The sequence below is a fragment of the Phasianus colchicus genome, chromosome 4 (genome assembly GCF_987193195.1).
Source record: "Phasianus colchicus chromosome 4, bPhaCol1.hap1.1, whole genome shotgun sequence".
Taxonomy (NCBI): Eukaryota; Metazoa; Chordata; class Aves; order Galliformes; family Phasianidae; genus Phasianus; species Phasianus colchicus.
The window spans coordinates 8,733,400-8,749,722 of record NC_143439.1 but is presented as its reverse complement, the minus strand read 5'-3'; the positions used below and the strand labels follow the sequence as shown (position 1 = coordinate 8,749,722).

The 16,323-nt window shown below is 41.1% G+C and overlaps 1 protein-coding gene across 7 annotated transcripts in view; it reads right to left on the bottom strand.

Moving 5' to 3' along the window:
- Positions 1 to 16,323, bottom strand: part of NR3C2 (nuclear receptor subfamily 3 group C member 2) — a 198,134-nt gene that overhangs the window by 12,265 nt on the left and 169,546 nt on the right. For all 7 annotated transcript variants that reach the window (XM_031588882.2, XM_090138551.1, XM_090138554.1 and 4 more), the window contains one exon: positions 1,116 to 1,246. In XM_031588882.2, the coding sequence (XP_031444742.2) occupies positions 1,116 to 1,246 (131 nt within the window). The remainder of the gene's footprint in view (positions 1 to 1,115; positions 1,247 to 16,323) is intronic.

Sequence of the window (16,323 nt, the reverse complement as noted above, 5' to 3'; positions counted from 1 at the left end):
GTGCTACCGGCTGGGCGGGGTGGGTGAGGTCAGAAGGAAAGGCACCGCAGACAGGGTGAAAGTGTCTGTCCCACCACCGCACCTGGAAGGGCTGCCAATGGCCTTGACTGGATGCTGCAAATCCCTTTGTAGGCACCTTACTTTGCCTGCAGCAACTGTGCCTGTGCCACTGCTGGGGACTCAGCAAACTCCTGGGTGTCCTAACCAGCTGCTGACAGCGCTCCCTGGGGCCGGCCTCCTGCTGCTTACAATTGAAAGCAAGGAGCAGCCCCTTAGATCTCCTGCTCCTTCTCTCCCCAGACAGGGCCACATCCAACCCCTTTCCTGCCAGGGGAATTCTTGCTTGGTGAGTTCACTGAAGTGACATCACGAGTGCTCATTAATCAGACTGATTCATTATCTCATTGAGAGGTCACTGAGTGAATCTCACAAAAAAGAGCATGAACATATACAGAAAAGTTTGTTTACAGGTATTCGGCTTTTTCCTCAAGACTGATGGGAAAGTACAAGCTGCCTCTGTATTTATACAATTGTACTGGGACTGGAAAATTTTCAGAAGTTTTAGCAGAAGAATATCAACTGATCTGCTAATTAGTACATAGTGCTATAATGAACACCGAGGTTTCCTATCTTAAAAGAACTACAAAGCATGACAAAAGAGAAAAATAAAGCTTGCACTGTCAATTATTAAACTTTCAGAGTACTGCAAAAGGGCTTATCATGCTCAGTTCAGCACATCTTTTGATCTCGGAGGTGCTGGTAAGTCACCCAAACCAGTGGCTTTGAGCATCGAGTCAGGGTTTATCCCAAATCCCCAGAGTGCAAGACAATGCAGTAGTTGCATCTTCTTGGCATGCCTGACTGACTCCAGCCGTTACTAAACTGAGAGAGGGACCAAAGCCCCTTGCCCTACCACTTAATCTGAAGTATCAAGACAACTCCCATGGTAATGGAAAGCAAGACCGACTGATAAATCCTATAACATATAAACAGGCTTTTCTTGCAGGTCCACTGGAAATAGTTGGGCTCTTTTGTTTTACCAGTTCAAATCACTGCACCTCTTTGCAATTTGGAATATTTTCAGGTATTTTCACGTACCCATGAATTTAACTTACCTGTACTCAGCAGCAGCAAAACTTTCATGATGGTGTACTCCTCAAAGCTGAGCTGCAAGCGAACAAACTGCAGACTGATCTGATGCATCCCCTGGCACAGTTCAAACATTGCAGACTGGCGCATCCGTTCCCTGGAGTGAGAAAAAAAAAATCCAGAAGATAAACACATGAGGACAAAGGATACAAGGCAATCTGAACAGTAGGAAAGTGAGACACAACCTGGAAATCAAACACGGAGGTCAGTGAGACAAACTGCAGCTGCCAAGCTCAGGTCAGGTGAGGGAGCTAGGGATGTGGCCAGGATCCTACCAGCCCCAGGGAGATGCCTTGTCTCCCTGCTCTCCACTGGCAGAAAAGCTACCACGTATGGCTAAAAGGTGTCTGAATCATCTGTGTTTATTCAGCTCCACCATGGCAGCTAACATCGTGGCTCTCATCATCCCAAATAATGAAGCCCTGCAAAGACACAGCTGGCAGGTCTGGAGAGTGAGAAAGTGCTTTAACAAAAAGCACAGCACAATGTTTGACTTCGTGTTTCTGCCTTCACGTGCACTGAGGAGTTTGAAGTCAAAAATCAATGGGGACAGCCAGGGCATCAGGCAGCAGCACTCACACAATCTTTCCCAAGTAATCTCCATTTCCAAATCTCCAAATCTTTCCCTAAAAATACACAAGGTCTATCTTTAAGGACATGTAGGAAGAACAAGGGAAAATGATTTTCCAGCCACTGAAGATCTTGTTAATGTGCAACACTGGACCTCCTAGTGGGAACTATTAGACAAAATTATTGCTGTGGTTTCATGTTCAATCTCTACAGAGTATTAAAAATTGTGCATGATTTTTCCAAAATAATCATCTGAGATAGCCCAAAGTGAAGGAGTGCATAATAAGATTATTCGTTAATACAGATTTTTGAATGTCACTTGTAAAATACTAAAAATACATGAGTTGTTCTCAGTTTACTTTTCTTCCTTCCCGTACGCTTTAATACATTGAGCTTCAGATTCTAACTCTGTTCTCAAAGGCAGCTCCAGGCTAACCTATCCAGAACAAGTTGCAGGCAGAATTTGTGGGTTCTTTTTTTGCTGCTCTTTTAAACGTGCTATCCCAAACCACAGAAGTTAAAGCAGAGTCACTGAGGATTGCCTGTCTCATTCTGAAAGTAAGATATATATGTGGGTATTTAGATGAGGTGCTATAATTGCTCAGAGACCACTACGTTTTTTTTTTTATTATTTTAAATGCTCAACAACAATTGTCTGTATTTCTTCAAACACTTTTTCACATAATTGAGGAACTGGATGAAGTTCAGCTAATTATTTTAACCAAGCAACAGGTTTTTCAAATATACAAATTGGCTGGTGAATGAGAAGAATCATACTGTGTGCAAACAAAGACTTACGTAATCTTCCTGGTGTTCTATTTCACCACTGCCAGAGCAGATTTTATTTTCCTCCTCCATACCAATAAAACGGACTCCCCATTGTTATATGGGCTCTACACTTTTCCCCTGCTCCACCCTTGTCTTGGGACTAAGAACTTCCAGATTTTTTTTTTTTTCTTCAATAGTAGTAGTAAATGCCTTGTTTATTTATTTTTATTATCCATCACGGACTGCAGGGAAGTAAACAAATAGAAGAAAATAACCTTTGAATGTTGACTAAAATACCACTTCGTCAGGCCTTTCAGCAGAGCAGTGACTGCTGCTGCTTCCACAGAGCACTGGAGGCACAAGGGGTTTGCCTGTTCCACAGGCAACATTTGCACTCTTAACACCACTGCTTGCTCTGAAAACAGGTGAGACTCCGAGAGACCCCAGAGGACAATTTCTCTCCTCCTGCTCCCCTCACTCAGCTCGAAATAACCAAATCCTGCTCTAGGATGGAGATGCTGTGCCTCCTGACTGACGCTGAAGTTGAAAGGCAAAAGCTAGAGGGACTGTATTTTATAAATATATAAAAATTTACACCTCAGAAGTCTATCAAATAGCAGGACTCAAAGCAAGACCAGTGCAATATGCTCGTTATTACCTCCCTGGGGCACAGAAGACAGTCTCCTCAGGCTGAGAACATCATGCAGTTTTCAGCACCGCTGCCTGCGTTTGACCTCCACAGACACAGGAAGTGCCAGAGCTTTCATCTGATACCACAAGCCACATAGCAAATAAAATGAAACATTTTGAGGTTTTGTCTCAGGTTTCGTATGCTTTCACTAAACAGTGTGGCAAAACACTCTCTGTGGCAGCTAACCTAGAAGTCTCCTGACTCAAGACCTTCTTTTCTCCTGCTCTGTAGATTTCGTGACATTTTACATTTGATCACTGAAGTTTTTCTGTGTGATCGTTTTGCTTTCGTGGATTATGACGGCCTAAATAGAAGAATTTTAGTATAAGTCAGTTTTTTGTTCGTCTTTTAACTATTTATTCCTTTATCTACTTGAAATACCTGATGATATTTTATCAGATAGGTAAAATGATATATAGCACTAGTTACAAAGCAGGTTGATTTAGTGTACACCAAAGCAGTAATTTTAAATTAGTTTCCTTCCTGAAAATAAGTTGATTTATTATTTATTTAGAAGTTACTGCTAACTACAAATTACGCCAGTTTATGACTGCTTAATATAAAATAAGCACTTTGTGGGAGTTTACAGTATTCATCTCTGCACTAGATTTTAATCCACACAGTGTAAAATAAGAGAGCGCAGAGCTGTTGGAAAATTCAGATGCTAACATCAAGTGTCCTAATGCACTGAGAATAACAACAAAAGCCATATACAGCTCATTTATTGAGATCGGTAGGTAACACTCAATTTGGGGCTTGATGATATAACACAAGTCAAGCTATTTCTTCCTTACTGAATGCCTTATCTAAGAATAAAGACCACCACGTCATCACAAATGCCATTATAGCCATGGGGAGAAAGCGAGGTAGAGTTCCATGCTGCCCAATTTTAATATATACATATATATATACATATATACACACACATATATATATACACACATTTACTTATTTAAGAAAAAAAGCCCCAGATCTATGTCTTACACAGAATATTCACTCCTTGACATAGAAAACAAAGACTGTGAAGATCCGGAATATAAGAGCATGTATCTTTATGGGCATATTTAAGAAGGTAAGTACATTTAAGTAATAAAAGGCATGGAACCAAAGCTCTGAACCTGCTGTGTGGCTACTCATTCAAAAGTGGTGTCATTAGCTCAGTTTAGCTTAATCCTCCTTCATAATAATATGATTTAAACTTTACACCTTAAGTTAATCCATCTTAAGTTCCCTGAGTGTCTCCTTACAGGCTTAATGTAATGCTGGGATCACATCCTGCCTGACCCCTCCTGAGACCTCAGCAGTTGGGGCAGCGAGAGTGGCCAAGCACAACCACAGCAATTCCCCTCATGTACTACAATTTCAATCTGCCTGTGTAGAGCTTCTTTCACCACCAATCTCCTTCACTAACTGGTCACTAAATAACTTACCATGTCCCTGCTGGAACCAGAGGGCAGCATCCTTCCCTTCCTTTCCACTGGAGGAAGACAGGGCAGGTGCCCTGACTGCTGAAATCCCAACAGCATGGCAAGTGCCTTGGCAGAAGAGCAGGGTGCTGCTGTTGTTGGGTTTCTCTCAGTGAACCACAGCAAATATATTTGTACTTAATCAAGAAAGTCCCAGGTACTTGCCTCACTATCTTTCCACTCTATCCTGTCCTAAGCTCAGGCCATCACAGTACCAGCTCAACACAGAAGCCTGTTTCATCCTCAGCATCTACTCAGAGAGAGTTGAACACGTGAAGGAGAACACTGCAAACCAACCCAGCGCTCCTTCTGTTCCCCTATTCCATGCAAGCAGCTCCACTTTTGCATAGAGGTAAATGACTCGAGCAGCTGGCACACAAACTGGACAGGTGCCCCAAATCACCACAGGATGAGCCACTCAGCTTCAGCAAAGACATAGACTTTGAGGAGTCACACTGGAGGAACTCAAAGGTTTACTCAAGGCATCCTAAATACCAAACTAGTCACATCTCATAAATATCTTCATGTGATCTTCGCAGATGCCCAACAGCAACAGCAAGACTTGTGCAACTACTGGCATGCTGTACAGACACAACTTGTCATGAATAAATACATTTTAATTTATGAAATCATAAAGTTGAGTACTGTAAAGCTCATTAGGTACTGAGACTGCAACTCTGTAACCAAACAGAGAAACCCACGCATCAAAAAATATTCACTCAAAGGCAAAACACAGCCACAAACCAAACCATGTCTTATAGACTTTCTCACCAATACTATTCAAAGCCACTGCACGTCTTCCCAGTCAGGGAAAGAACAAAGGGGAACCTGTGGTGCGTTTTGAAGATTCATCAGTACTCAAGCAGCATGCTGATAAAGCTGAGAAAAACTGGGCAAAGACAACCTCTTCCACAGCACCTCAAAGAACACACAGGCGGCTGAGCTGGTCCCTTGGCCTTTGCAGCTCTGAAAAGACTTAGGAAAAGACCTAGTAATGCTTGTAGCAAAGAAACACTTTTGTGTCAAAGACACAGTTTGCACTTCCTGATCTTACTTTTATTCCCTGTAACAACTGTTTCCAATTTTTATAATCAACAGCCTTTTCTTGCTAGCCTAAAATCTACTCATTTCAAAGTCGTACATCACCCAAAATGGATTCACATTGTAACAAAAACAAGCAAACAAACAAACAAAAGAAATGCAAGAAGAAAACCTGCCAAAAGCTTAGAAGTCGAAACAAGTTTGGAAACATCAGAAAGGAAGGTATGCTTTCCACTATGCCAGGAGGTTTGGCAAAGAGGAGCGAAACATCATCAGACACCCTTCTGGCAAGGCAGCCAAACTGCAGATAAGAGAAAAAAAGACCAGGGATATGATATCACAGTCACTCATTCAGCTGCTCAAAATATCTGATTAGAAATGCCTGTGGCCTGAATCATCTTACCTGCTCTAGAAGGGGTTCACTTTTCTTAAAAAAGTTTTGAGATTCTTGGGTTAAGATGAAAAGAAGCTTATTATTATAACAGCAACTTACTCTTTCTTGATGGACAATTTTACTTCATCATGAGATAGAGTGGAAAAACATGACATTACATAGCAAAAACTGAACCTATACTTCAATGTAAAGGGGATATCACTGCCCTGCTCTGTGTGTGGTAATGCTGAGAAAAAAAAAAACACAACTGTGCATCATTGTGCTCGATGGACTGTGCCCAGACACCTGTTTCCCATCTTGAGGCCATTATGAATGCAACCAAAGTCAGCAGTGCTGGAACAGCATCATTAAGTTATTGCACTGATCAAAATCCAAGACAAAACACATGCAGAATTCAGACAAAATTCAATCATGAATTTTCATTCGGAACTTATTCAGCATTTTCCAGCCTCTGCTCATTCTGCAAGCCCCAGCAGGAAGAGAGGAAAACACACTTCCTTCAACACACAGCCTTCAACCCTTAAAGCTTTAGAGCCTTCCTTTCAGGAAGGAAAAAGTATGTTACCTTGCATCAATGGCAAATGCAGGCACCCAACCCTCTCAAAATTAATGCTATTTCTGTCATCGGTTGTAACTACAGAGAAATTTGGGATATGCCCATTTTCCCTTTAACTTTGGCAGTTAACCAAAAAAAAAAAAACAACCAAAAAACCCACAAATACCAAGCACCCCATCTTTGGCACCACCATGAGAAAGTCACTCTCACCTAAAGAGTAAGGGGTGGGAAATTCAACTATTCCCCTGCAGGTGGCTAAACTGGCCATGGAGAAATGCAGGCTAGGAGTTGGGTGGTTCAACCAGGGAAGCACTAGCCTACAGGCAGCATAAAGGTGACTTAGTCAGCCAACCGTCCTTCCTACTGCCTTACACAAGCTGAGGTGAATCCTGGCCAGGTTACAACATCACAGCCCCTGGCTGATGGCTCTGTTTTGCTGCTGGAAACCACTATCTACTGCCAGGTCCGTGGGAAAAAATGGAAAACAGAAAGTGCCATTACCTCAGCCCCTAGTGACAACAGCCTGTGTTTTCAGCATGCTCCTCTACCTTACCAGCTACTTTGACAGATATCATGGAAGTGCCTTGTGCAGCTTTTGCCCATGTACACATTTCTTCACATAGAGGTAGGCAGATGCCCCCTCATCTCTCCTGCCACACGCATCTGAGGAGAACCATTATGCTGAACGCTGGTGGACAAGGCAGCTAACCTTAAGTTAAAAACAGCTCTAAAGACATGGCTAGCCAGGCACATTAACTTGCCATTTTTTAAATTGAACTTAAAAGAGCTAGTTCTGAAAAGTTAAGTTTTCTGCCAAGAATGCCCTCCTGATGTTCCTGAAAAATGACACCCCATGTAACTGACACTAAGAAGTTTACAGATGCTTTGAAGTTTCCAGTTAAGCCTTCCTCTGCTCTATGCCTAACTTGCAAAGGAACTGACAACAGCTTCATTTGCAATGATTACTGCAAAGAAAGAGCTTCAACCCCCAGACAGTAACAGAAAACTCATGTTAAAATCTAACCTAATAATCACCGTACAATTCCAAGCACATCAATAGCAAAAGAAGCCCCCAGTATCTGCTGCAATTAACAGTTAATTATGTAGTTAATAGAATGCTGATACCAAATACTTTCTTTTGGTTTGCATCTGCATTCTGAAAGATGCAAATCACAATTTAAATGAGCAAATACATAATTACGCCTTTACCAAAATTCTTTTTAAATACTTCATTCAATAATGAACGATGATAATGTACACGACAATAAATATTCTTTTAAAGTTCATGAGAGAAAGTTATCGTTAGGCAGAAATGGTACTAATTGGGTATCATTTTATACACATTATGTAAGGGATCGTTGTCACTTGCAGTGGTTCATCAGCAAAATTGCTACTATACTCCACATGCTGCAGCAGTTCTCCTCTTGTACCAAAAATGCCTCAGAAATCAAGACTTTGCTCAAGCTGTCATGCAAAGCCTAGCACTCAGAACAAGTCAGCCAAGACATGTCTTCCTCTCATACCAGTTTATACAATCTATTTCCGAAGTTTCCCTTTCATCTGGAAGATAAATATTTAACTCTACTGGGAAAGTGATGAAGGGAAGTACTATGAATGTGAAAGGCATTTAGAGATACCACAGAACAACTCACCAACTCACAGAAAGATTAAAGCAGCATCACGTTCAAACATAAATTTGAAAGGGACAACCCTCCTCTGTATCCTAACCCTTCGTGCCAAGGACCTCGAGGGAAGTGGAAAGAGACATCCTCCCAAAAGCCCTCTGGATGTCCTGGAGTCATGCAGAGACAAGACTGAGAGAGAACATAATTACGCCAAGTTAAATGTAAAATCATTGGGCAAATCTTTGTGCTAAAGTCATAAAAACTAATAATCAAACCCTTTCAAATGCATCACAAGCTGGAAACCTGCCAGAACATCCACTGGGCCATGAGATGATCAGATGAAAATGAAGTATTTGAGAAAGATCAGGCCATAGCAGAAAAGTTAAATAAAACCTTTGCATCAGTGCTCTCCATAAAGGAGTCTAGGGAGGCTCTGCACTTGCCTCCTTTTTCAGCAAGTGAGAGAATTAGTTTCAGACTGAAGCGTGCATAGAACAAAGGTTAGGAAAAAAATACAGTAAAATGAACAGTAATAAATCATCAAGACCAGATGGCATCCATCCACAAGTTGTAAAGTAACTTTAATAGAGAACCGCTGTACTATTAACCGTGATGCACAGCTTATTGCTTAAATTGCCCTTATAAAAAGCGTGCAAGGTGACAAATGTCACTGATTTCTTAAAATGGGCCTCAGAGTAGGGAGAGAGCACTCAAGAGAGCAGAGGCTAGAATCACAGAATCAGAATCACAGAATGGCTTGGGTTGTAAGGGACCTCAAGGAACATCAAGCTACAAACTCCCTGCCACAGGCAGGGCTGCCAACCTGCATATCTAATATGAGACCAAGCTGCCCAGGGCCCCATCCAGCCTGACTATGAACACGTCCAGGGATGGGGCATCCACAACCTCTCTGGGCAGCTTGTTCCAGCATCTCACCATTCTCTCTGTGAAGAACTTCCCCAGTATCTAACCTAAATCTTCCCTCCTTCAACTTAAAGTCATTTCCTCTCATCCTGCCATTATCTACCCTTATGAAGAGTTGACTCCCCTCCTGTTTGTAGGCTCCCTTTAAGTACTGGAAGGCTGCAACGAGGTCACCCCACTGCCTTCTTTTCTCCAGGCTGAACAAGCCCAGCTCCCTCAGCATGTCTTCATAGGGGGGGCTCTCCAGCCCTCTGATAATCTCTGTGCTCCTCCTCTGGACCCTCTCCAACAGTTCCCTGTCTTTCTTGTATTGAAAGCCCCAGACCTGGATGCAGTACTCCAGATGGGGGTTCAGGAAGGCAGAGTAGAGAGGGATAATCACCTCTCTTGTCCCTGCTGGAAATGGGAAGGCTGAGAACTATTATTCCTGTATCTAGCAAAATGACCGAAGGAGGAACATTAGCAAGTAAATAAATATGCTGTAATGGAAGCAAATCAGTGCAGCTTTGATAAAGTGAGGTCATGTCTTACTCATCTGCATGAACTCTGACAACAGCACAAGGGTGCCCTGCTTGGAGCAGGCAACGCTTGCTTGATGGGAATGCTTTGCACACGCCAGGTCTAGCTGCATCCCACGTCCATATGGGGTAAGAACAAAGCATGAACCAGCCCTCTCCTCCCTTCTCTCCTTTGCCCTGGTTTCCACAGAAAGGAAACTGGGGCATGCAGCTTGGGCACAAGCTGCAGTACCTACTGTCTGCCAGTGTGCTGGCACAAGGAATGACCGGTCTAGGACCTCCTGCACACTGTGCTCTGCAGCAGGAGGTAACTGGGATGCAGACAGGGCAGAGCTGGATTTTAAAGCTATTAAAGAGATCTCCTGAAAGCTCTTAAAGAGGGCTTAGGGGTAAGGAGGACGGCTCTTCATGGATTATTGGCAGCTTAAAAATAGAAGTCAGAGGATAATAACAAATGGATGTTTCTCAAAAGTACTGGAGGCTACCAGGCAAGTATTGCAGAGCTCTGCACTGAACCTTGTGCTGTGAACTGCACTCATACATCATCTGCAAAAAAAATCAGACCTGTGCAAGTGACAGAGTTTGCTGATGACTCCAGACAATGAAATCAGGAACTGCCCGTGAAAGACTGCAGAAAAATCTTGAAAACTGTGAGGCTGGCTGACAAAATTGAAGGTGAAAATCATTAATTGCAAGACAATGCAGACAGTATAATCATCTCTCACTATACATTTAATAATTGGCTCTAATTAACAAGCATCACAAAATAAAGAGACCTAGGTGTAATTTGGAGCAGGTTTTTTCAGTTGCTTGGTGCTTATTAGCGGTCAAAACGAAAGCAGTGGGTGAGAGAAGAAGAACTGAAAGCAAGACAGAAATCATAATTTTGCCACCCCATAAATCCAATGCATTCTGAATACGGTGTGTCATTCTGGTCTGTTCCCAAAATTAACACAGGGGCTAAGCAAAAGCACTGCAGGGGAAGATGAGCATGGCCAGGACTAGCAAGCAGCTGATACACAAAGGGAGATTAAACTGACTAGCTGATTCTTCTACTTGTAAAATAACCAACAGGACCCGACAGAGATCTATAAATGATAAATGGCACACGCGGGATGAAAGGGAATATATCCATATTTCCACAAACACAAGAATGAAGTGGTACTCCATTAAATTATCAAGTATCTGCTTTAAAAACATCTCTAACAAATAAATATACTAAAGTAAATTGCAGAAGTGATTGTCACAAAACACTTCATGTGCTGGAGTTATAAATGTATTCAGAAAGGTATTAGGGAAATTCACAGGAGATACAGAAGGCTTGTGAAGCACAACTGAATGCAGTCTCTCATTCGGAAAGTACCTAAGCCACTAACTGCTGGAATGGGCAAATGAAAAAATATTTTATCCCTGTCCTGATCCCACACCTTCTTTGCAACTGGCCTGTTAAGAAACATAAGAAATTGTGCTGGAAGGACCTTCCTTCTGACTGTTTTTCATTCCCATGGATCTCCTTAAAATCACCTGACAGATTAGATTGTGTGAGTGAAGTATTTTTGTTCTAAATAATATACGTAAGCAAAAACATACACTGAGTAATATCATGGATTGCTTGCTGACCTTTTAACAAGACCTGCAACCACACACATACTTTACCAGCAAAGAACAAACACGGACAACTCATACCAACAATCTCTGCAGCAATACTAATTAAAAATGAGGGATTTGGAGACTGCTAGATCAAAAAGATTACAAAAATCGACCTAAATTTAGACAGGATTAACAAGAGTGCAAAAAAGACCAAAATCAGTACCATTAGAGTTAACAGCCATCATCCTGCAAAACGGGAAAACGTATCTTTTACATAATAACAAAAGTTATTGGCTCTCTCACCATACACAGATGACCTGAAGAATCATCCCCCTGGAGGTACGTAGGGTTAAAAACCTTTGTAGCTCTTAGACATTCAGCTTATTTTATTAGATTTCTCTTCCTGGTGTGACTACAGAAATCGGAACACCTGAAAGATTTGAGGGCTTTGGCACTGAAAGGTCACAGAGAGACAGCTGTATCCTTGCTCTGTGTTACGCAACACCAAATCCCAGCGGTCAGCTTCCACAAGTATATTATGAGAGGAATCTAATGAGAAGACAATGAACATGCTATTTACTAATGAAATAGCTATTCAGCCAAGCTACGTCTGCATTTCCAACTTAAGTCTATGACTTCCCTAAACCTTACAAAGTCCTGTGTCTCTCCACATCCCAAGCCAACAGCAGTGTCAGATCTTCACAGAATCCCCACATCCTAAAGCTGTTTTTCTCTGCCCCTCTCTCCCTCATTTGCTATACATCAATGCTCTCATTTGAAATACATATTCTCTATTTTTTCCTCTGCTGCTAGCATCAGCCTCTCTCTGCTTTTAAATTTTTAAACTTCACAGCTGGGAGAATTACCAAAGGCATGACATGAAAGATCCCTCCAATATCACAGTTTTATTTTATTGAAAATTACATTTCCTGCTTTAAAAGAAGGATTTATATTGTTTTGTAATAGGCTTTGTTAGTTTGTTTAAGTGCATTACATACACAGTTCTGTTACATAAATTGGGTTATTTAAAATATCTGGAGTTGATGTTTCAATTTTACAATTAAAGTAGCCATTAGTAACACAATTGCCCCAAATGGCAATAATAAAAGAAATAACAGTCATTTATCAGCTCAAAATCCATAACATGAAATTTTTCCTTATTTACAAGCACCAGCCAATATATCAACCAGTGTACTTTGCTCTTAATATTTTTAATTATTATTCAATAGGCTGCTGACTCTACTAATTTTTTTTTTTATTGTAAAGGATTGAGACATGTCTCAATGACATATCATTTCAGAGAGGAACTGAGGGGAAAGACAGAGCTGATCTAAATGCTCATAAAAACTGCCTTCAATTTTTAGATTTGATTTTTTCAAGTTCACTTTAATAATTTTGGGTACTTCATGCAGTGCCTGGCACTATTTTTAATTAGGCAAGGATTAAAGTCCTTGAGAAATGTAAAAATTTCTGTAAAAATCTTATGATGGTTACAACAAAGTAAAATGGCTAGGAAATTCAGAACCTGCACACTTATGCACTTGTGAGTTATTCCTGGGCTGCAAATGACAAACCAAGAAAAATCAAAGGAGGAAGAAAACACACAACATTACTCATTCAGTGCATTTGCAAAATACTGTAGAAATATTGATGCTGCACTTCAATGTACTAAAATGTTTCCTCATGGTGTTTCAGTGTTACTGTACTCTTTTGAATCAAAATCACAGAATTGCAGGGGTTGGAAGGGACCTCAAGAGGTCATTGAGTCCAATTCCCCCTGCGGGTACCCTACAATAGGTCGCACAGGTAGGTGTCCAGACAGGTCTTGAATATTTCCCCAGGAGACTCCACAAACTTTTTGAGCAATCTGCTCCAGTGCTCCATCACCCTTATCATAAAGAAGTTCTTTCACATGTTTGCATGGATCATCCTATGTTCCGGTTTTAGGCCACTGTCCATTCTTCTATTCCTACATACCACTGAGAAGAACCTGGCCTCATCCATTTGCCTCCCACCTCCCTTTAGATAATTATAAACATTGGTCAGATCCCTCCTCAGGCTTCTTTTCCCCAAGCTGAAAAGACTCAGGTCACACAGCCTTTCCTCATACGGGAAATACTCCTGGCCCTTCATCATCTTTCTGGCCCTCCACTGGACTCCTCCTAGGAGATCCCTGCACTGGGGAGCCTAGAACTGGACACAGTATTTTAAACGTGGCCTCACCAAGGAAGAGTAGAGGTGGAAGATCACCTCCCTCAACCTGCTGGCCCTGCTCCTTTTAATTCACCCCACGATACACTAGCTTTCTTGGCCACAAAGGCACACTGTTGGCTCATGGCCACCCTGTTGTCCACAAGAACAGCCAGGTCCTTCCCCGCACACACAACATACACATACTTTGTCATTTCTGCAACATGCAGAGTGACTGAGTGGTTGTCTGGCCATTTTCTTATCCTCAGTTCACATCTTTTCATTTACTTAAGCTCAGTGAAAGCAATGGAACACACGCTTGATCCATGAAGACCAACAGTACACTTAATTAAGACATATAACTAAATGTGGGTGGCCAAGCATTCCCAGCCGTGCATACTTCTAGCAGAAAATCAAACTTTGTATTTACTAGGGGGCATTTTTGCTCCATATTTACACAATCAGAGGTGCTTTAATGCCTACGAGCAGCATAGGTTTTCATTTATTATTCGTCTTGTTTACAGGTCTTTGGAATAAGAAATAAAACAATATCATATATCATGGCCTTCCAGAAACATTACGACTTCCTCTTATTCACAGTAGTTGAGAGCAAACGGAAAATTCATCTAATGCAAAACAAAGCAACATAATTCTGCTAATGCCAACCTCTACTTTCACTCTTTCTTAACTGTTCATTGAAGAAAAATGTTGAACCCTCTGGGCAGCATACTGGCAAGGGCCCCTACTAATTACTTCTTGCCCAAGGACAGGAAACGACCTCTCCAGACAAAATACGAAGAAATATCAAGAAAATCTTGGCCTGGTGTTAATAGAACATGACTTTCTCAAGCCAGAAAAAGGAAAACTCATTTTCAAGCATCTCCTTTTCATTCTATATGGAATGATCTCTCTCTTAATCTATCAATCTATATGGACTAATCGATCTCTATAGGCCTCTAGTCCTATATGGACTAATCTACCTCCCAAAGGGAACAAAATATTTTAAAAAGTTACATCGAATGAAACTTTGTGAAGTTTGATAAACCTCATGCCACAGAAATGAAAGCCTGTGTTTTTAAGTACATACAACATTTCCAAGTTCGCAGTACTCAAAAAATAAAGGCAGAATCAGGATCAGGATTCAGCGATTCTGGAGCAAAGTTTCAAACCAGTACAGTTTCATAAACAGGAATAGATGTAAAATGAAGCATTAAGGTTAAACTCTACTACAGACAGACAAACAAGGCAAATGGTATGAGAAAAATGAGGCAATCTGCTTTCTGATGTAGTGATACTGAAGATGCAACAAAACTAATGAAGCAAGGGCACTGAAAAATCTATTGTACTAGAACTGTACTGGAATTACACCATTAACTGCTTATTCTTGTGGTCCTGTTTGTTTGAGTAACAGTTCTTAGATTTGATCGTTCTTTTAGATTTACAGTTTGCTTGATTCAATCTCAATTTTTTTCACTTGAGATATTAAACAGACAAAATGACCTTGATTTCCATACGCAAACATACATATGTATATATAGTTTAATACTACATCAGACTTTTGTTCTGAATCTTCAGTCTTGCAGAACTGTTTATTACGTTTTGTTCTTACCCAAATGTCTTTTATACTGTATTGTATTGGTTGACTTGTGCAATTCCAGTAATTCACCTCTGAGATCTTATGTCAAAATTGGGAAAGAGTTGCTTTTATTAAACCAAGAATCACAAAGTAATTTATGTTGAGACCTTTGGAGGTCTCCACGAAAGGTCACAGCAGGGCTAACACCAAAGCTAGAGCTTGCTGCTCAGGGGCCAGTCAAGGTTTATACATCTCCAAAACTGGAGATTCCAGAGTCTGTGAGCACCTGCTCTGCTATTTCAACATTCCATTATGCAATTTCTTTCTTTCTGTCCTTTTCCCAACTAGATCCTCATCTTAGCCTCAGAATAACTTCTGCATGCGCTGGCTTCAAGACTTGCAGCACAAAAGGGAATGGTTTCAAGCTGCGCCAGGGAAGGTTCAGGCTGGACGTTAGGAAAAACTACTTCTCTGAAAGGGTGGTCGGGCGCTGGAATGGGCGACGACCCCGGAGGAGTTCAAGGAATGTTTGGATGTTGTGTTGAGGGACATGGTTTAGCGAGAACCATTGGTGATGGGTGAATGGTTGGACTGGATGATCCTGTGGGTCTTTTCCAACCTTAGTGATTCTATGATTCTATGAATTCTGGAAGCTACTTCTAACTGCAATATCAAGACTGCTAGCAATTCATGTATACTTACATTAGCCAGTAAGACAGATTGCCCCGTCCAATAAATTTTGACCCCCTTGACAGACTTACTTCAGATGAGAGAAAGTTACTTCTGTGTTCAAACTTATAGGTCTGCATTTTCTGCAGAAGAATTATATTCATTTAAGTTCACATTTTCAGTTAGCTTTAGCAACAGATGCTTTTTTGGTGATAACTCTTTAATGTCCCGAGTCATAGTGGAGGTACTTTCAACAAGGAAAATGGCCAACAGTTCACTTTCAATCACATGCAGTGAATCACCAGATTCTTCTCTCAGGGGGAAGAAAAAAACAGCCCACAAACGATCCTCCTTTGATACTGCTCACTGCTTTGGGACCAGATCTCATATGCATTATTTAGGAATCCTTAAACCAAATTAAAAATACTAAGATGACAGTGACAAAGCATCTTTTCCAAGAAAAAAAAGCTTTTAAGCATTTCAGGAGACTGGGTGCTAAGTTACTTTTTGTTAATTCTTCTCCCATTTTTTTTTTTCCTGTTTTTATTCCACCTTCAGAAGCATCCATATCCTATTGATTACCTCTCATTTTTACC